Source organism: Atractosteus spatula, chromosome 3 (genome assembly GCF_055471065.1).
Source record: "Atractosteus spatula isolate fAtrSpa1 chromosome 3, fAtrSpa1.hap1, whole genome shotgun sequence".
NCBI classification, from domain to species: domain Eukaryota; kingdom Metazoa; phylum Chordata; class Actinopteri; order Semionotiformes; family Lepisosteidae; genus Atractosteus; species Atractosteus spatula.
In genome coordinates, this window is record NC_142708.1 from 76087130 (window position 1) to 76109290 (window position 22161).

At 48.2% G+C, this 22161-nt stretch overlaps 1 protein-coding gene across 1 annotated transcript in view; it reads right to left on the reverse strand.

The window, feature by feature from the left end:
* Window positions 1-8123: 8123 nt before the first annotated feature.
* LOC148838786 (RNA-binding protein Nova-1-like) overlaps window positions 8124-22161 on the reverse strand; it is a 45107-nt gene continuing 31069 nt past the window's right edge. Inside the window, exons 3-4 of the mRNA XM_088911036.1 lie at window positions 19887-20053; window positions 8124-9220 (exon numbers count right to left, since the gene is read on the reverse strand). Of these exons, the coding sequence (XP_088767162.1) occupies window positions 8198-9220; window positions 19887-20053 (1190 nt within the window). The 3' untranslated portion in view covers window positions 8124-8197. The remainder of the gene's footprint in view (window positions 9221-19886; window positions 20054-22161) is intronic.

Consider the following 22161-nt stretch of genomic DNA (forward strand, 5'->3'; position numbering starts at 1 on the left):
TGCTGAGGACATGTCAGGGTTTCTTAATTCCACAAAAGCAGTTTTTGTGCTGCCAGCCCCATTCTGTTGAACACAAAAATGGGTGTTGCTTTTACAGTTCAACAAAACTGGAAAAAAAATCTATATTTACAATGAGAGAAATATGAAGGAGTGGAAAAACCATCATTTTTGTTTGTTTTGTTTGTTTTTCTCTTTCCGAGAACTGTCTTGTCCCAATGGCGCGAGAAACAAAACAACAAAAAATAAATCCAATCCAAAACTCAACTAATAAAAAAAAACAAAATTGCACAGTCTCAAAGAAGCTTGGAGATGGAATGGAGATTTTTAAATCCAAACAGGGTTGATGAACACAGAAGGGAGGAAGAAGGTCAAAGTTCATGAGGGGGTGAAAAGTTCAAAGTTCAGAAGACAGTTGAAAAAGATGGCTGCCCAGCTGGCGTTCTAAACTCCTCACACCTTTTTAATTTTTTTTTAATGTCTGAATATGAGATTTCCCATCGAGATAAAATGGAGAGACTCTGAGTGGAGAGTGACAGGTGCCCCCAAAACACTCTAGCACACAATCAGTGATGTCCAGGAAGGTTGAAGAGATGAGAGAGAGAGCTAGGAAAAGCAGTCTGAGAGAGGTAGCCAGCCTTTACCGTGTTAATCCAAGTCTGCTTTTGTTTCTGATAATGTCAAGGCGTCATGATTAAACATCATGTTATGGAGGAACATGCTGGCCTCACGTGTGCATCCGATGAATGTCCAACAGACAAGAAAACTCAAAAAAGTCTGGAATGGTACTGCTGTTGCTTTTTTGTTTGGCACTCAGGAAAAACAGGAAGGAGGTGGCAGGAAGTGGTTGATAGTGGGGGCAGTGGAAGAGGAAGAGTAAACAGGGTACATATGAATGGCATTTTGTTACACTGGTCTAGGTTAGAAAGAGTCGTAACAAAAACAACAAAATAAATAGTGACATGACAGATGCAGTCTAACGTTGCTGGTGCTTTTAATGGACGCAAGCTGTTGCATGAGCCTCGACTCCGAGGGCGTGAGGCGGACGGTGGGGTGGGGGTGAACAGAGCGCTTGGATGGAGGACACAGCCGCCGCCCAGACGGTGACCTTACCGGCGCCGAGCTGCCCCCCCTTCCCTCTGGGCTACGGAGACGTCCCCCTCCCCAACCTCACCTCCTGCTGTCCGAAACTGACCACACAACCAATACAACACAAGCCCGTTTCCGAACCGGCCCGTGTGTGGGGGTCGCTGTGGGCTCGTGTCCACCCCCCAGCGAGCCCGCGGGCGCAGGTGCGAGACAGAGGCGGCGGCTGGCTCGCACTCGCCCCGTGTTTTGGCACTTGTTTCCCTTTATTGCTTGAAAAAGAAACTGGTCTATCACTGCGGTTGCACAGTTTCACAAAAGGAACACCCTACTCAGCAAATGAGCTCCTAGCTAACTACAAACTGCAGTTCTACCCTCCGCTCTGTGCTCTTTGCTGGGTAGCATGTCCGTGCAGGGGCAGCACAGCCCACTTCCTGTCATGCGATGAACTCCAAACCCTTCTCCCTGCTGACTGGCCATAGTCAGCTTCTTACAGGAAAACCCCTTTCTCGCTCGTCAGGGTCTGTTCAGGAATGTGTGCAAACCCCCACAACACAGGAGTATGGTTTGATTCCAGTCCTGGGTCGGGAGTGGGTGTTTTGAACCTTTGCAGTGATTGCAATCTAGCAAACAGTGGCTGATGGCGCGAGCTCCGGGTCAGCGCAGGCCAGGCGCACGTGCTGGGGCTGGGTCGCTGCTCCAGCTCCTTCAAGGGGCCCACGCGTGTCAATGCGTGTAAACCAGCGAACAGCCGAGGGATGAAAAGACGTCTAAGGAAAGCGGTTCAACGCAATTTGCACCCATCCGTTTGAGACATTCCTGAAAGACCCTGAGAGACAACCGTGGCGAAGAGCGAAGTGTAGAAACCACGTCAAACCGTGAAGACAAAGGCTTTCCGCCCCGGCCATCGCAGTTGACTCATCTGTAAAGCGCGTCTGTTCCTGAAGAAAGGGTGGAGTTTGTTTGCAATGCCCCTATGATGATAAAACAGACCTGTGTCTCAGTGTCACAAGACCCGACTAAACCTACGCGATGCGAGCTGTTGGAAGAGAACACTTAACACTCCACCTCTGAAATGATGTTAAACAGACAAAGACAGACGGCGGTTTTAAGATGTGGGGTTTAAAACGTTTCCCTGCAAGCGTGCGCTACAGCGAGTACATTTACGCGCCTTTGCTGGCCCCCACGCCCCGCTCGTTAAGGCCCTTCTCTAACCTGCTCGTGTTTGGCGTCGTTCAGTGATGGCGGACACCTCACATGGATTGCAACCGGAGTCTAACAAGCAGCTAACGTCCTTCTCAAAACGCCAACCCCAAGGGGTTCCGATAACTCGTTCAGAAATGATCTAGAACGACCTCCAACATCGCTTAAAAACCCCAGACCGCGTTAACTGGTCGCAGCTGATCCGAGAGAGAACGAAAGTGGACTTTTCTGGGGATTTTCTTTACGTGTTTGTTCGGTCAGGCTTAAAGGATGGGCAGCGGCCCCAGCAAGTTAGGTCTGAAAGAAAACAACATCACAGATATAGGAAACTTAAAAAAAAAGTCAAATTAAAAACATTTGTGAAAGGTGCTCTACTGAGTCATGCAAAGATATGTCTTCAAAAATAACGATACACCAAATTCCTCGTTTTTTGTTGTTTTTTGTTTTCTTTTGTCCACACTTTCACTTCGATATCATGCAACATTGACGTGCAAATAAGAGAAGTTCTAAGCTCCACAAAATACGTTTTCTCAACTATAAAAGGCTGCCTTAAGAATGCTAATGACTTGTTCAACTCTAAACATGCTACCCTACCTAACAAGAGGTTTGGAATAAGAGTGATCCGCTAACCCGGCACAGGACACGCTCTGGAGAGCCCCTCGGTTGTTAGTGATTTCTCCCAGCTGCGCTCCGATTCGTCAGTACAGGGCGGTAGACGACTGTTTGCAAAGCTTTGCGTTTTTTGTCATCGTTTTTTTTTTAACCAAAGGTGTCTCTAGGACAATCTACTTAAATAATAAATGTGTGTTTGGCACTTTTTCACATTTTTCCATTTGTCATTTTTTAAAAAATATTCGTTTCTTAATTCCTTCCGATGCATTTACCGTTTCTCTATTTTGGCACAGGTTTATTTAGTAATTTTATTATTACTGTCATTATTATCTTTTTCAGTATTTATAATATATCTTACACCTCATTTGCTTTCTTGAAACTAGAGCATCTTGCTAGTAAGCAAGTCCGATATGTTTCTTTATAGATCGCTTAGTACATAGCAGCATTTTTATAACTTAGAAAATAGTTAAGTATGTAAACCTATTCAATATCTGTCTAAATCTACACGTTCTTAAAACAGGTAGAATTAAAGGACGAGACAGTACTACATGCTTACTATATTGCTTCCTCAATGTTTCACATTTTCCCCCTAAATTCCAAAAGAAACTCAAAATTGAAATGGAGATCCTATTGCATTTTGTATTACAATATATATATATTCCAGTTGCAATGGAAGAATAATAATAAAAAGGTATTTTCTCTGGTTGGCGTTGTACGGCACCTTGTCATCTCTCCCTGTTCAGATTACTGCTCTCACAGCACTAACTTGGACTCCGTTGGCCTTCCTGCTGAAGAACAGCCTCGAATCCAGCTGTCTGTCCTCGCGCAGCTGAGACTCCTGCGGCATTGTGTCACGCGCTTCTTAGTTGAATTTGTATTACGAAGGGAGCTGTAGCAGAATTTTGAGGTAAATGTACAGGTGAATTTCTCATGAAGGGGCAATGCTACTGATGCCCTTTCCTAATCCCAGCTGGAATTCAGCAGGTTTTTTGGCCAGGTCAAAGGGTACAGAACATGGTGTCATTTTCCTATACTCACTCACAAGTGCTGCAGTCTGTTAGTTGTTCCATTTTTAGAGTCTTTTCTCCACCGTAAAGCCTTAATTCTCACAGTGCACTATTTTTATAAAATGTCGGGATATTCTTAAAGTGCAGCCTAAAACGTTCTTGCGCTGCTCAGCTCTTCTGCAAGCTGCGTGGATGGACACTGACGTGGTCAGGAAGCACTTTTCCAGGGAGAGGCAGGATTGTGGGAACCTGTGGGGACAGGAGGCGTTATGAAACAGATCTCCTCCCACCATCGGAAACACGCAGGTTTCTACAAAGTGGCTAAAATGCGATCGAGGACACCTGTATCTCGATACTCTGATGGCCTAGAATCTCCTGGAGCACTTGTGTGCCGGGCTGTGTGGGAGGATGGCCGAGTGTGTCTGGTACAGTAAGAGACATTGGCTAAGCCACAGTTTTATCTGGAGCTGCTGAATTAGCAAGCTGTAGCGCAACGCCAAGGTGGGGTTCAGACTTCTTTATATATATACAGTATGTGTCAGTGTCAGGGATGGCTAAATCCCTGGTTTCTCCACATTCCCCCCAGACTATCTTCCCTGTCAGCCCATGCGCACCGGTGACGGGGACAGGAAGGAGACACAGGCTGGGGTTTGACGTGTGTTAAGGATGAGGTGGCAGTGGGGTTGAGCGGGGGTGGGGGGGGTGGATGAGTTTGAATGCAGATAAAGAAGTCTCCTTACCATACTGTGAATACCAGCAATTCGCTGGCGCTGAGACAGTGCGGAGACTGTTTTGAACAGCTTAGTCCAGTCTTCACTACTAGGTTCCCTTAAATATTCTGCTGTTTCCCCCTTTTCAATTTCTAGTTTCAACTCTGCTGCTGGAGATGGTCTGTGGCCTAGCGGCTCATCTCTCTCTACAGCTCTACAGCAAACCACTCATGGGCAATCATTCTGAACTGAAGTGAATTGGGTCACTGTCCTTCTTCATGGGTAACGGCCAAGTGGAATTTCATCCTGAGGTTTTTAAAAAATGTATAAGCACGTTTCTGATACACTCTCCCACAATATCCAAAAAGCAGAGGGCAGAACTCCACGACTACCTACTCAAGACCTGCTTATTTCACAGGATAGAAGATATGTCTTGCATTCTATGTCCAATGGCAATTAGGCATTCTTGCCTGAGGGTTGTTACCTGTGTTACAGGTTCAACAACCGGAACCAGAGCTGCTGTAGGAAATAACAAGTGTCCATCTCAGTGTGCCCAAAAGAGTGATGTTGTGGCTCCCAGGGGCTGGGGCTGTCGGTAGAATAAGAGATCATCATTAGGTTTCTACAGCTGGAATTCTGCATAAAAGTGCAAAGAAAATGAGCACACTTTTCTCCCACTCTCGCCCCAGATGGAACATTTTCTGTGAGTGTGCTTTCTCCGATGCTAATCCCTCTTGTGTGGGAGCTGATTAGAAACGGATATGGGGTACACAGGAGGAGTCTCTAAAGACAACCTGCAGTTTGCAAGGGTGAAGTAATCACACAGCTGCTCTCGCACATGTTCGGAAACCTATCAGCATCGCTGGCGTCTTCACTTAAGTATTACAGCCTTTCAGCAAGACCCATCCTGGAGGGGCTCTCTGCCCAACCTGTCTGTTTAAATCAAGCGCCAGGAGGAGTAGCTGTAGCCTCTGGCTCCGTGTTCCTCACTGCGGCAGCTCTTAAGAGCCGCACTGCTCTTCTGGGACAGGCAAACGGCGGGGACGGGGGGGTTGGCCGATCCGCAGAAGTCCAGAAACACGGACACGCTTGGCGCGCACGAAGTGCGGAGAGAGCTTCCCGAAGAGGAGACCGCGGATTTTCGGCAGTGTGAGTTTGCTCAGTGTCTCCTCTGTCACGTGAAGTGGTGCTGGGCTCACGTGACTCTGCAATTTCATACCTTCTGTCCTCTTTCTCCATCTTTCCCCCTGGTTTTTGTCTAAACATCCAGCTTCCTGCTGCTTTGAGCACCGATGCGGCCGAGGGAGCGCTGAAGGCCAGAGGCAGCCCCACTGTGGGGAGACGCCAGTGTGGAATCCCACCCTGAGACAGAGCACCTTCTACTGCATCGATTACCCCCTCTCTTGCACCGGAAAATCCGACGGCCCGTGTTATAAAACCCTCAAGAAATCTTGAACCAGCTAGGTCTCTGACACTAGTGACACCTCCAAGCTTTCACGCGTGTGCAAAAACAATTCAGCTTCCATGAAGCAGCCCAGATCGCCAGTGGCTTCCATAGACTAAGGATTCAAAAGCGCCAAGCCGGGAGAACTCCAGGAAGGACAGGCTGCGTTTTCGGGTGGTGAGAGCGCTAGAAGAAAGGCAATGAGGAAGTGGAACTGGCTCAAATTTCCAGCACTGGCTTAAGAAACCATCTGGCCTAAGAGGTCAGTCTGAGACGTCTCCTTCAACCCCAAGAGGCAACGTCATTAATCTGCACCGTCGGATTCGGTGACAAACGCAGTCAAGAGAACTTGTCTGTTGCATCGCTCTCGATTCTAATTTGGATCGAGGTTTGTATTGTTGGGAGGGGTGGGGTACAGGGATAGAATGACACTCCCTAGAACGACAATCCCTAAAATGATGGAGTAACGGCAAGAATTCGTATGGATTGACTGGCATTCTGGGGGCAGAAAAGAAAATGGCAGTGTCAAGGAATTCTTGTCACCTGCACTCCTGGTCTCTAGCTGTTGTCTATTGCCTCCAGTCAAAAGCGACGTTTTTTTCTCCCCAAGTATTACAAGAGTCCCTTTTCGTAAAACTGCCGAATCGGAGTGACTTCAAACGCGCAGGAAAATCAATTGCCTAAACCCAGCCCCTCGCCCCCACCATGCTGGAGGAGCTCCTCCTCCACCTGAAATCCAAGAAACGTCTTGTCTTGTTTGCTGCTCAGTCTGGTATGAGTGGAGAGCTGGAGCTGGGAGGGAGGGACAGGGAGAGAGACCTTTGCTGTGCGCTATGCCTCTGTATCACAATGAGAAATGCCAGGTATATCTTTATAGCACCAAACATAAGACCTAGCAACATGTTCAACGCTTCCTGCGTGCCACAGACACACACACACACGCCTGTATGTCCGCGTCTCATCGTAAAGAATCTGACACTGCGATTTCCCCTCATGTCTGAACTCAAACCCGACACTTTAGTGACGCCTTCTAAACCGTACGCTCAGTGCCAGCAACTAAGTGCAGTTCTTATGGGGTTTAAATTACACATATATTACGCTGTGTGACTTATGATTTAATTCATTTGTATATATAGATATAAAAAGCAAAATTAAATTAAAAAATATAGTATTTTTACATTCATGTCAACCTGAATTCACAGATTTCGAAAAACCCTAAAATACTTCTTAGTCTTTTTATGAGTGAAAATCATATTAATAAATAATGATGATGGAAATGATAAGAATAATTATAATGGTAGTAATAACCATAACAATAATACCTTAGTGCGAACCCTGCAGAGAGAATGCCACAAACTCTGTGCTCGTCTTCCCAGTCCAGGAGTCTGAGCCAACAAGAAACTTCACTGTGTGACTTACTTTCCAGTACCGGACTCAAAAGGTCACCTTTGAGACCAAAACGCATTCGCGAGCATAATTTTGATAGATATACGTGCATCACTGACCCTGTTTGAGTCAGCTCCCAGAATTAGATACCAGAAGAACTGCATTACCCAGCCTCCACTGCTGGCCTCGTTACCCAGGGGGCAGAGCAAAGAGGGGGCGTGGCCTCTCCTCACGTCTCAAGGGCAAGCACTGGTTTGCTGTCTCGACGGACCCGCTAGAGGGCAGGGGGACGGGGGGAGAGGGGGGGTTGGGACATCGGGACCATGGGCACTATTTGACTACACCCCCCCCCCCAAAAAAATCCGCAAGCTACAGAGAAATGGAGGAGGGGATCGACGACCCCGGAGTCTCCGCCCCCGGCCGCCTGCCAGGATTTAAAATGCCGCTCACGACAGTCCGAAAAATGAAAAAAAAAACAATAAAAAAACGAAAAATCCCCAAAACATCAGGATTTTAAGTAATAAAACCCTATTTACATATTACACATTTTCCTGGTTTCTTTGTGATACTTTTCCTTCGTTAGTGACTTTTTTTTGTTGCCGTCGCTTTGCCTTCCTTTTCCCTTAAATACTGAAATGCAACCAAGCTTTTTGGATGATTTTGTTTTGCCTTTCTTCCTTTTCTTTTTTTTTTCGTTCCGCGTTCTTCCCCAGCCCCCCTTTTTTCCTATTCGTCTCCTCCCGCTCTCCTTCCTAGCCCACTTTCTGGGGGTTGGTGGCGCGCACCCCCTGCTCGTACGTGATCCTCTGGCTGATGAGATACTGCGCCGCCTGCGTGGCGGCTGGGGATCCTGTTATGGTTACTTTACGGTTCCTGGTGCCCGGGATGAACTCTCCCTTTTTGGAGATCTGAATGCGGGCTCCCGTCAGCTCCTGGTATTCCACTAGCGTCTTCCCGCCTTTTCCCAGGATGGCACCCACCAGATTCTCGGGCACGGCGATTTCCACCACGTCCTTCGCCCCTTCTGCCAGCTTCTCGGTGGCCAAGAGGGAGCTGGCGACCAGGGGGGAGGTGGCGCTCAGGTACCCATTGGTGGCACCCGTGGCGGCGGCCAGCGAGCCCAGCGTGAAGCTGCCCAGGGTGCCGGCAGGGTGCCCGGCGCTGGTCGAAGCGTCGCTGGCGTAGGATGCCAGCAGGTTGGCCGCGGCCGCGGCTGCCGGGTTGGCACTAGCGGCCACGGCTGCCAGAACGCCGGAGGCGGCCGCCGGGTTGAGCCCCAAGCCCAGAGAGTTGGTGTTGTATCCGTAGCTGGCCAGGGTGTTGAGGGCAGACGTGATGGCCAGGAGGTCGTTCCCTGAGAAGCTGGACATGGTGGTGGGGAAGGCGCCCACGCCAGCCAGGCTGGCCTGGCCCAGCAGGCTGGAGGCGGTGGCGGCGGCGGCGGCGGCGGCCGCCGGCAGGACCTCCGCAGAGTTGGCGTAGGGCGAGCCGGTGGGGTTGGAGTTGGCCACCGGGCCGGAGATGTTGGAGTAGCTGATGTTGAGGCAGCTGCTGCTCTGTGGGTCCTCCTGGATCTTCTGCACGATGATCTCCACGGCCTTGCGGTTCTGCTCCGGCTCCCCGCTGATGGTGACCACGCGCTCCTGCAGGTTGATGCCCTCGGGTTTCTGCGACAGCTGCACCCAGGCCCCCGACTGCTCCATGATGGCCTTGACCGTGGCTCCTCCCTTCCCGATGATCAGCCCCGCGGTGCTGTTGGGGACTATCAGCTTAGCCTGAGGAAAAAACAAGCGAAGGAGAGAAAACAGAAATGTGTTACAGCACTGACCTCTCCGAAGCTCACAGATATCTCAGGGGTCTGGAGATACCCGGTGAGCTGCTTTCAGACGGCCCGGGGAATGCTGGGAAAGGTTTCATTCCATTCCTGGGGCAGAAGGCTTTCTTGTAATCTCCACATCTGCATGAGTGCAGGAGGCCCTCAGTCAGATGGCCGAGAGAAAACCCCTCAGGCCCTATGAAGGTAATGGGTGTTGTTTGACAAAGTGGTCATTAAAACATGCCAACAGGGTGGACCAGTCATTCTTTGAGCGCACAAACCCTGCTCATCCACAGGCCCTGAGCCACGTCATGCTGGTGTTGTGTGACTAGATCTACGTGCTTCACTTCAGCCTGTTTGTCACTCATGTCCTCACCGGTCTTGTGTTGCAATTTACTTTTTAAAGCCCTATGGCAAAAAGACAACCTTTCTAATACTTTTAAGATAAAATTGCTCAGCTGCCTGCGGCTACACGCTCGAGTAACAGCCCAGGAAACCACCCTGCCATGAAATGCAGCTTTAATCCAAACCATTCAGACAAAAGGGAGGCCATTTTCCGAGAGGAAAGATGGCGAGATGGCAGGCCGGCGAGAGAGAGAGGCCAAGAGAAGAACACATTCACTGTGGCAAAGCAGGTGCAGTCGAACCTTTCAGAGAAGAGAAACAAAGAAAAAGAGGATTTTTCCCCTTCTTTTTTAAATCCAAGCTGTGAATCACTGGATACAAAAGGGCTCTCAGTGAAAAGCATCAATTCCCAGGGGTCAGCGTTGCCGTGGAAACGCCGCTCCTGCATTCATGAGGGACTGAAAGAGACTTGGGAGCGATGCGTAGCAACAACCCCCCCGAGCACCCCCACCACCAGCCCAGCTCTCACACACACCAGCCTTCTCCCTTCTGCCTCGGAGGCACGAGACAGAGCGCAGCAGAGAGAGGCTGGGGGAGGCAGAGATTGAGGAAGGTGGAAAAAAACACAACTCAGGACTGAACTGAGACGCACAGGGGCAGGTCTCTCCGTACCCGGGTTTTACTCAGTCGTGATTTTCAGGGATGCCATGAGGCCCAGGCTCCATTCAAGTGTTTGGAGTGCATTCGGCAGACCTGGGGTGGCTTTCTACTTCAAGAAAGAGGAAAGGAAGGAGCAGCCACCACAGTCAGAGGCGTGTGAGGCTGGGGGAGGAGTGCCACAGGAGAGGATGGACGTGAGAAGAAAGAGAGATGAAGGATAAGGAGCAGCTTGACTGAATAGCTGAGAGAATGAGGGAGGCATCTGCACCCTGGCCTCCATTTAACTGCGAGAACAAGCTCGCCTCCTGGTTTGTCAGGGTTCGCAGCAAGAAAGACCCAGGCATTCCTCTTGCCGCCCGGTCAGCAGGCGCTCTTGGGGTGCTGCTCTCGCTGTGCAGTTGACTATGCTGTGCAGTCCCCACTTCCAGCTTCCTGCACGGTGATTTAAAGTCAGCACGAGGAGGGACTCGGTGTTAAGAAAGTGGCAGGAGCTGTTTGCCTGAGAGGGCCTGTCCGAATCTTGATCTGAGAGTGTGTCCGGCCTACGGGCACTGAGGTTTGAAGCTGAATGCCAGCAGTGCTGTTGTCCTTCTCGTGGGCGCGCAGATAAGGGGGTACGCAGACCTTAATAATCCTTCGGTTTTCCCTCATGGCCCGGCTCCCTCTTTTCCTTTCTGCCGATCTACCCATCCTCTCTCCCTCTCCGGGTTTACCCGTCCCTTCTCTAAGCGAACGATGCCTGGTCTCCATGTTTCCCAGCCTGGGAGAGGGGCGAGGCAGTTGGGAATGCGAGCGAAGGGGGTGGCGAACGGGAGGAGGTGAGGAAGAGAGAGGAAGAGGGGTCCGTCTTTCTCAGCACAGCCTGGCTCCCCGACGCTGTGGCAGCTCGCTCCCCTGTATCCACCTCCCTGTTCCCGCGGAACCGCCCCCTGGGATAACAGCTCGGCAGGAGAACGGGGCACTGCTGTTTCCGGCTGTCTGGCTACAGGAAACACGCACCTGGCAGAACAGTCAGCTCATGTGGACTGAAGCAGCACCAAGCACCAGAGACCTTGTCATGCGTTTCTTTTACCAAGACTCCCCCGTGGCCCAAGCCTGCCTGTTACAGTCGTGTCTGCAGCACGTTCCTCCTGACGCACTAGCAATAGAACGGACAGATCTTCCTCCCTCTCCAGCGGAAACGTCTATCACAGGGAGGTAAGAGGATGCTTAGAAACGTTTCTGCAGCAGCTGCAGGTTCATTAAGTGATCACCCCCAGTCCCTCACTAACTGAAGGCGGTGGAATAGCGCATCCTCTCCGCAAAAGGTCTGTCTGATCAGCGGGCAAGGCCTTGGGAGCATGGGAAATATTTTGGTTTGAAATGCTGCAGACTGGAGGCCAGGAGGAAGTTCTTTGCATTAACAGGTGCACTCTGCACTGCAAAACCCAGCCTCACCTTAACTCAAAGCCTAACTCGAACCCGAACCCAAGCCAAAGCCCAAACCCTAGCTCCGGCCTTAACCTGTCCTGAGCCTTTTACCTGAACCTCAGCTCCATCTGTAAGCCTCACCTTAAGCACCTGTTGGCAGGTGACCATAAAGCCCTCCACATGGAAATACTTCTAGTGGTTCCCTTATCTTCAATTATTAAGTTATAAGGGCACAGACATTTGATTCTGTTTGCATAATTTCCAAAGGGAAGTACAATTTTAATGATTACGTTGATGATAGCTGTGGTAATAAATGCATGTATTCATTTTTTTTTTGTCTACAGGGTAAGATTTTCAATCTTCTACGTCTTTCCAATCAGCAGCTGAAAGGGAGACTAGAGCTGTGTCGACAGATAGGGCTGTATTTCTGCTGAATTCCTGCTGCTGACACCAGAGAAAGGGAGAGGGAAAATCCTGCAGTGTCATCAGCTCTGCGGGGCAGGACAGGCAGCCCTTGAGGGAGTGTGGGACAGAATGAGCTTGAACACTCGGCCAGCGTTCATTTTATCATCAACAGAGCTCGTCTATTTTATATGCTGAGAGACAGAAGGTGAGAAATGCAACAGAGGAGTCCTGGAACCATCAGTATTTCTTATGTTTAAATGCCTCTGTGAAGGCAAGGAGCAGTAGATTCACTGGACACTGGACATGGTGACATGGTACAGTACGTGTACATGTATTTTGCTCTGTTACAGAGCAGCAGCTCCTCGTGCACAGCACTTTAACTGGAGCTGTTGTCCACAGCGGTTTGTTTATGAGCGTGCCCTCAGCTGTCCACCGCGCGGAGGACTAGTGAGTGATTTCATCATTTGTAATTTTGATTAAAAATGTCTCGAGCAGTGGATGGTAACCCCTGGAAACCAGTCTGTGACTCCAAAAGTGGTTGTTTTCTGTCTGACGAAGACGATGGCTGGCAATGGGAATGTTTCATCCCTGGTGTGTTTGATGAGATGGGCGACGTGTCTTCACACAAGAGGCTGTGATTCAGGACAATAACGGTCACAGATGCGTTCCCTACTTGTGCAACTGCTGACCAGCTTAGACCTGAAATTGGACTTGGACTTAGAGCACAAACATTTGCGCTTTGATGTCTTAAGCACCAGACTTTAGTTTAATCACTGGCCTGCCAATCCCCTGGCTTAGCCCGCTATCTCACGGATCTCTGTGGGGGTTATTTCAGATGCTGGGAAACGGGGGTTAAAAATAACCTGATGTGCTCTGGCAGCACTGTCGTCTTTGAGGACAGTAAACGAGCAAGAGTTAGATTTGAGCTTATGTCCTCTGTTTCGTCAGTGGAGCGATGCAGGAGTAACTCACAGCTGCTGGAATACAGAAGGTTCTTAGAGACTCTGTACATTCTTACTTAACTTACTTTTACTTTACATAACTGATTCTGTTCTGTACCCCTCTGCCCCTACTGTATTCAGTATCCCCAGCTACTGTCTCCTCTCATTGTGTATGTATTGTGTTTTTTTATTATTGTTGTCGTTCTGTAAAGTGCCTTGAGGAGCCACCTTTAAAGCCACTATATAAAACAATCATCATAATAATAATAATAAAAAAAAATTATTATTATTATTATTATTATTAATATTACTCCATTCTGGCAGCTGTCTGCCTTCTTCCTGTGAGGAGAAGACCCGCTTGACATCCCACTCAGTGTAGAGCCATTTGTATTTCAGCAAACCGTTCTCTGTAAGAGCGTAGGCCCGAGGTTACTACTCTGACACCAGCACTCATGGAATCGCCTTGCTCCACTAAGAGAAAGACATCCTAAGTACTATTTTGTCTGCTGGATGTCTTTTTATCCTGCCCTGGAAAAATGAAACAAAAACAGGTCACTTAACATGAACACAAACAGTAATTTTTGTCTTTGAACTGTTCTGAACCAACAGATACTTGAGTTTTGTTGATGTTTCTTTAGTCTCTGGGACAGAAAAAAAAACGTCTGTGTGTTGTGGATGTTTTTCGTGGGATTGTCTCAGTTTTCAGTCATGCGTTTAATGCAGCCTGCCTTCTAACTCAAACTATTCATTTGTAACATCTTACTTTTACATCTTAAATTTGAATTTTGTTGTGTTTTGTCAGGCATGTCCATGTTTGTCCTCAAAAATAGTTTCACACAAGGATTCACGCCGAGATCCAGCACACACATTTTCTTTGTGTAACTGTGTGCGCACAGATAAACGCACGCTTTAAAAACACTGGCTGCTGGAATATTGGCAGTTTCCAGAGTGAAACCTTTGCTTGAGGCTTAACCAATGAGAGAAGCCCCATTTTGATGGCTGCTGTTTAATCTTTTAAAAACAAAATCACGAACTACTTAGCTGTAACAACATCTGTTGGCTCTCGTTCCAATCCCTTATCTCCTTTGAGAAAATGCTACATAAACAATGAATTTGTTCACCCTCTCCTCCTATAGGACAGAATTAATCTCTGTCACAGGCCGGCCTTATCACCTCACATACAGCACTGGTCCTGGCTATGTTTGGCACTGAGCTGGCTCTTTTCCCAAATCTAGGCCCTGGCTCCTAAGTGACCCCATGAGGTCTACAAGGCATCACTGGAGAAACTAAATATATCCTGTCCTTCAGCAGAGGCGGGGCTGTTTCTAAATGAAGTAGCTGTGTTTGTTCTTGTTGACAAACTGGACAACACGTTCTCCTGCCCAGTGATAAAGATGTGATTTGAAGATGTAAACTTAGGTATTTACAATTCTAAAAATGATATCTTTGCTACTTCCTGGCTCAGGCTACCTTAGTTTCCCAAGCAGTGACTGGTCCCGCTGGAAGACAGCGCAGGTGTGTAGTGAGGACAGTAACAGACAAGCCATCGACAGCCTCTGACCCCTATTCCAGCTCCACCAGTCACAGGAGAATACTCTAGGATTCCGTTCAGATATTGAATTCACAGTTTATTTAATATTAGAGCTCCACACACTTAAAGAGAACAGGTTTCTAATAACTTATTTGGAGGGCAGGGCATGCAGGTGTGTTAGACAGTACAGAGTTAACGTTAATGTCAATAAATGGCTCAGAGGTCTATATACCCTCACACTGCTGCAGAATTGTCTCGGATAACAGGAGCATCGGATTTTAAAGCCCACGAATGAGAAATTCTCAAGGACATTCAGAAAAATGACACCCTTGCACGAGAAACCTGGGGAAGTCCACACAGACACTTCCTAAACTAGGTATTGGTTACCTCTTTACTCTGACTACCCTGCAAAAACTAATGAATATTATAGCTTTCCTGTCTCCTTCACAGGTGTGGATATTAAGTCAGATGAATACCGATACACAGAAAGGATAATCGGATACTGCATGGATATTTTTAAGTCAGCATTCCAAGAGCTGTATAAAACATTGATTTTCTCGGTTTCACAGAGGAAACGCACATCCACTTGCTGTTTATCTGTATACTTTTTGGTCTTCCACTGAATGGGAGGGCTTACCTTTTCTAGCACACCTCTGTTTTGTTAAGATATCACAGAACAGCACAGAACAAACAAGCAAATATCGCCCTACTGGCTAGTGAGAATTCCGCAATCCGGGAGCTGTCCCGAGCAGTGCGTTCCCAAGATCCCTAGCGAGCCAGTTGGAGCACACACACCCCTGTCTCTCCCTCAGAGGCCCTCAGACTCTGTCGGAGGGGATGCATTAATGTCGGACCATAAATATTTCGTATTGCTTCTCTCCAGCTTTTCTTTGGATTGAATCAATACTTGGCAGAGAGGGCAAGGTGACCTTTTCAAGGCAAGTGATGGAAAAGGAATGTTAAAAAACAGCATAAAATATCCAGGCTGGCCATTAATCCCCATGGGATGGACGGCAGAGAGGGGAGGGGGGGGGGAGTTAGCTGAGTGCCTGTTTTCAATTTCAGACGTTAGAGCAATTCCCCTGATGTCACTTTTAATTTAAGATGCCCACGCTCCAGTTTTCTGCATGGCTGTATAGATTAGTTTGCGTTTCAAGCGCACCGTTTCAGTGGGACCTGTTATTAGATTCAGGACGCGAGATAATTAAATCTCGCGGCCTCGCCGGCGTCGCAGACAGAAAAAATAAGGGAAACCTGAAAGAAACGGGGTGTGAAATGGGCTTGAAAACAAAGCCCTTCCTGCGCCCAGCGCCACCAGTCACCCAGCCGGAGTCTGAAAGAGCTGTAACCCATACCCTTGTGGGCCTGGTGCTGAAGGGCTAACAGCCCCCAAACCCCTGTACATGCTGGGGCTCAGCTGCTCTGATTGTCTGCAATACAAAAGATGCTTCAGCACCAGCAGAGTTAAACGAGTTCAGGCTCTGGCGCGTTTCATAGGTTCTGCAGACAGCAGAGCAGCAAGACAGGCCCTGAAGTTGGTCTGAATCGCCGTGGCAGCACTTCTGTTAAATTATTCCTCATTTGACCTTTTCTCTGCAATCGGTTTCCGCCCTTTCTTTCTGTTTCTGAACCACGTGTCCACACGCGTTCTGCAGTCCTCCCCACCTCAGTCTGATTTCGAACTGCTGTGGTCAATTAACCTCTCAGTCCTGGAAAAATACCCTTCACGAGGAAGGACAACATCCCCAAATTGATGGCACTGGAGATGTTTATGGCGTGCTGAGTCACGGTGAGATCTGGCTTATTCTGTCTGGCTGAGGGCCAGCCCCCGGCCAGAGGACCCCTGTGGAGAGAGGGGTGAACCAGGGGCAGCAGGAGAGGCTTACTTGCGGTACTTCTGGACTGATTACGATTTAGGACAGCTCCACCTGCCTGAACGTCTGCTGCAAACTCCATTTAAAAACAGTTTTCTTCTTTTGCTTTTAACTAATGTCCTTGTGACAAAGCTAAAAACCATATTGGTAAACACAGAAAATACAGAGCTCAAGCATCTTTCAGGTGAAAAGACAGAGCTTTACTGAAATTGTACACCATACTTGTTTTATCACAAGCACACTGCTGTTCATACCTGAATACTACTTCCTGTGGTGTTACCTGGAAATAGCTCAATGCCCAAACTGCATTTTCCACAAAAGGACTATAGCAGGATATTTTTTACTCCAGGAATTATTACTAATATAAGAATCTAATATAGTCTACTTTATGTTGTTTGAGATTTTTAGCAGTAAAAGTGGCGATGAGTATTTTTACAAGAGATTTCCCAAGTACTTTAAAACACATCTCCTCGGGTCAGCAAGAAGAAGCTTTCTTTATAAAGAATACAGTCACAGAGGGAAGGGAGGGAATTAATCTGGCTGGGTTTTGCCCAGACTATGTTTTAAAGTTCCTTCATTGTCTCTGAATGTGAGTCACCATCAGCGAGGTGCAGTGACAAACAGTAGACTGCTGGACTCTCAGGCGAATAATGGAAGGATTTTATCAATAACGCAGCAGCGAGGTGGAGGAGAGGTTCGGACTCTGGGCTCAGAACTGGAAAGTTACGAGTCCAAAGCCAGTGGCGATGCAACTGTGGCTGTGTTCTTGGGCAGGTAAAATAGCCAGCGGTATTAATGCAAGTCGTTTCGGATAAAAGCCGAATAATATAATCAAGCACCAGTGCGATGGAAAGGATTGACTGGTAAGCAAGGGGAAAGCCTCCTGACACTTTCAGGTTCCCTTTATCGGCTCGGCTCCCCCTTCCAGCACTGCCTCACATCCCAGTTTGATCTGGCGCAGCTCAGACTCCCGATTTCCTTTGCCTGTATGGAGCACTTCCTGCAGGAGCAAGGGAAAAACAGGATGTGGGAAGCAGGTGTTCCGCAGCTGGGGTTAAAGGGCAAGGGAAACTTTCGAAAGGGGAAGCCGCTGAGAGAGGGGAGAGTAACACACACACGGACCGCGGCCGGCCGCAGACGGGCGCTGTGCTTTACAGTGGCACAGTCCGCCGGGACTTAGCCGATGCCAGCAGCTGCTGTTTGTCGCGGCTCCACTTCGGATGGCACATCTTTCGGGCCCCCGCTCCCCGGAAAGCAGGCTGATGAGCGACATGACACCAGAGGCGGGGGAACACAACCGCATAACATCAGAGGGAGAAAACATTCACCCCTGTGCGGCGCACAATCAGGGCGAATCTTTCAAAACATATCTTCCCGTGCGCCACAGCGCCGCAACAGCACACAACTCCGGCATCTTCCTGCCACACTCCAGCAGCTCAGAGACAGCCTCCCAGCAGGCATGCTCGTTAATGGGGCCCAATTAAACAATTAGTTAGGTGGTTATCCTTTGAGTTTAAATGGAAAAACAGCCATGTGGCAATCGAAGACCAGAGCTGAGCCTCTCCTACACCACAAGCGGTCATGTACCTCCGAGAGACTCCAGGCCCTATAAGTGCAGCAATTATTAGCTTTATTCGTTATAAATTAATAGTAATTATATTAATAGTCCTTTATCACTGCATGGCCTTGGTTTTTCTCACTTCTGCTTAAGCTCTCTTTCCCAGTTGATGCATTCCAGGATGTGTTCAGAACAAACTGTATTTCCACATAAAGCACTCTGGGGTTCAGAGAGAAGTGAGGAATTTACCCACTTCCTCAAACTCTTAGATACTCCACACTTCAATTATGATGTCCAGGTGACACTGCGCTCCTCTGGTAGTGGAGTCTGAACCCTTTACTAAAGGGTTAATTACTCTGGGCTAATAAGGATGAGGGCTGCAGCTGTTAGAGATTTCATTTTTCATTCGAAAAAAAAACAAAGAAGGGTCTCGAATTCGAAAGAGCAATGCTTTTCTGGGATGGAGGTTATACATTTAAAAATAAACGATCAAGTGTCAAGTTCCTACCACATTGCCAATACTGGAAAATAAACATCAATCACTGGTGCAGCCGCTCAGATCGGGACCGTGCCGATCAATGGAGATACAATGGAGTGTAACCACTCAGTGGCCAGCAGTGATAATCTCTTAAAGAGATTGGGAACAGAATCAATTCATTGTCTAATTGAGCTACACTGCTGCCCCCAGGAAATTAAATGGAACAACTGAACCCAGGGTGGCTTTTGAGATGGGAAACCTATTATCCCTGTGTCTCAGGTAGCCCTGCACTGTGCCACATGACACCCTATAGCTATTGGAACAGCCCCTCAACGAAAATCTTTCCCAGCATGCAGCAAGTCAGATGTTTTTAGAATCCGCTTTTCTTAAAGACATCGCAGTGACGATGACGATGGGAATAATCAAAAGAAGAACCTTGAACAGATTTCGATAGTTCAGGTCCTGCAACCACAGCCTGGCATTTCCCTCTGGGGGCTGACGTATTTACTAAGCTGGCGTTCTGGGGGCTGCTGTCCCTCTGGGGGCCGTGCTTGCACATGCGGCTGTGTGAGATAGCACATGACAGAGGATGTGCGGCGAGCCGTGCCTGATTGGGTGTGTGGGATCAGGGCTTTCCTCGATGCGGTGACATCGCCCTGGCTTCTTGCTTTGTCTAAATGAGTTAAATCAGCCCGAAAGGACGCGTCTCATTGTATTTAAAATGCAGCTCGGTAGGTTGCCCTTCTTAATCGATTTATCCTGCATTTCCGATTTTTGCTCTGTGTCGTTTCTGATGTGCTCCAGTGGTGATCCTGAAACACTCACCAGTGTCAGGATGTAGAGAACTGCTTTATATTTTTATAAAAGCATTTATAAAAGTGTTTATAAAAGCTTTATAATGAAGCACACTTTTCTTTGGATTCATTGTCTGATTGCCGTTTGGGTAGATAGCCAAATTTCAGTTTGGATGTGAAAGTTACGACCAGTTTTAACAACAAAGGCAGGCTCTGTTGGGTGTTTCTTTCCTCTTTGTCGTCTGATAGTCATTTACTGCTAAAACTATTAATAATCTTGGCAAGGCCATTAGGAGCACAGTCCGCAGTGCAGTCCTAGCAGACACGCTCCTCCAACAATCACCTGCGCTCATGATGAATTCAGGAAAGATGGGTCTGGCCCTGCAAGGATGTTACTGCAAGGGAAGCTAACATTAAGGGAAGGGTAAAATTAAATTCAAGCCTGAGAGCACTGGGAACAGGCTGGAGAGTCTTGCAAATACAAATACCAACTGCTCCTCTCAGTAGAAAGATTATCACAGCCTTCTGCTGTCAAGACAATCTTACCAGGTGCAAAGAGAAACTGAAAGACAGGGCGCGCTGTCGGACGAGCGCGGGTCGCTCCTGTGGGGTGTCGGGGCGGCGCTCACCTGCTTGACGCGGTCAGGGTTCACGGTGGTCTGGGGCTGCAGGATGCTGACTGGTTCGGTTTTCTGGGCGCTCTGCGGCATCTCGCGCACCTTGTCGGCGATGAAGTTGTGGACCCCGTTCAGGGCCTCCACGGTGCCCTGGATGAGACACACGCGCTCCGTCGTTCCTGGGGCAGGGAGAGGGACAGAGGGCGGTCAGCCTTTTCACTTCAACCTTCGGATTTTCACTGCTGCCTTTGTGGCGTGAGGGCTGTGCAGTGAGCCTCACTCCTGTAAATGATGGATGAGCTGCCCCCTATGTGCAGTATGTTCATATTCTATTTAGTAGAACACTAGAGGATTGAATATAATGGCAGAAAGTACAATTGTATCATTCTCACTTGGTGCAGAATTGCACTGTTCTCATTCAAATTAAGTGAGGATGCAGCTTTTCCATCAAGGAACCTGTAAGTGCCTGAAGATTGTGTGGCATCACAAAATATTAAGATACATGTTTTACAGGAATGCCTTTCATAACCCTCTCTCATGGATGGGAAACTACATTCCTGCAGGTCTGATAGGTCTCCTTAAGACGCCAACAGCTAAAGACATTGGAAAAGCATTAAACCGGTCCATTTAAACTAACAAGCAGTCAGTGGTGTAGTTGAGAGCTGAAATGAAACAACACTGTTGAGAGACTGCAGGCATTGGAGAGCTGGAGCTGTGTGACTGGAGCTGTCCTGTCAGGATATTCTCTTGCCCATCTGGGAAAAGAACCACAACAGCAACTAAAGAAAAACAAAGGCCAGACACTGTGTTTCTGAGATGGACATCGACACTTCCCCAACACGGAAGGGAGCTAAACGTGTGTGGGGTTTTCACTTTCTCAGGAATCTCACTTCCTGTGCCAGAGCCTCTTGCTCTGTCTCCCTGAGAGGGGCTGGAGGTACGAACAGCTCTCCACACTCGGGGCTTGCTGGCACACAGCTGTGGGCTGTGACTCGGACCTGCTGGTATGGGGTGACACTAGGGCTGTGGGGACGAAATTGTGGGACCCGCCCCCAGGGGACCCAGAAAGACTGTCAGAGATGTAGGGAAGCAGTGATTCTCTGGGCTGTGTGATGGGAAGGACAGGAATGCCCGTATTCCTCAATTTTGTTTTCCAAATGCACAGCAGTCCTTGTGAATTAAGAATTAACAGAGCAGATGGCGTCTTCAGTGTCTGAACTTGAACTTGAACTTGATCTTTATTGCCATATGTAACCGATCCATATACTGGTACAATGGAATTCTTACTTACAGAAAGCCTCTCGATTGTTAAAACAAGTGTAAAGACACAAAGTGCAGACAGTGCATCAGGACAATATACAAGCAAACAGTAGACAGTGTACAAGTAAACAATGCAGACATGTAAACAAATGAGATGCAGCATCACAAAGTGACTTGATAAGCAGTTTACTCTGCTGGATGGCAGAGTAGCTTTGCAGTTAGTTCTGTGGGCTAACGCGTCAAGGGGCTCAGGTTTGTTTCTCAGCAGGGAACCTTCTGTGTGGAGTCTGCAAGACTGCCATGTGTTTATGTCAGTTTTTCTTTTTCAGGTGCTCCTGATTGGTTTCCATCCACTTCGCAAAGTCATTCAGACTGAGTTACCTGGCGTCTCTGAATTGTCCCTGTGTGTGTGTGTGTGTGTGTGTGTGTGTGTGTGTGTGGTGCGCGTGCCCAGCAATGGACTCCCACCCTACCCAGGGGCACATGGCCCTTTCCTGGAATAAACTCCTTTCTCATAACGAGCAGCTGGCTGGGCATTCTCCCCTCTATTCTTTAAATATGCGAGTGCATGTAAACACAGTGCACATGTAACCATGATTTGCAACTCGACCTTGCTAATGGGAAATTCCACATTCATAAAATATTCATTGTCACACAAGGCTTATTGCTGTTTGGTCCTCGCGGTATCACAGGGATGTTGTAAAGAGTCACAGACACCATTCAGGATGCTATCTTCAACGGCCCCCAAAGACCAGACGCACAATTATTTTTTTTTGTTTTTAACGTAAGGATCTGGTTTCCCCCACACCTCCCCTGTTCAGGAAAGGGAGGCGAGGCGAAGCTTGGTGGAGAGGAAACACCCTGCTGGGAAAAGCAAAAACGCTCTTCAAGCCCACCTTTCTCTGAAGGACTGAAAGAGGCTCAGCTTTAGTCGTGATAATGGACAGAGATGCTCAAATCCTGTCGGATTTCAGAAAGAGGATCTGGATGAAGGAGTCCAGGTTCCTCCCCAGTACGCCTGACCAGA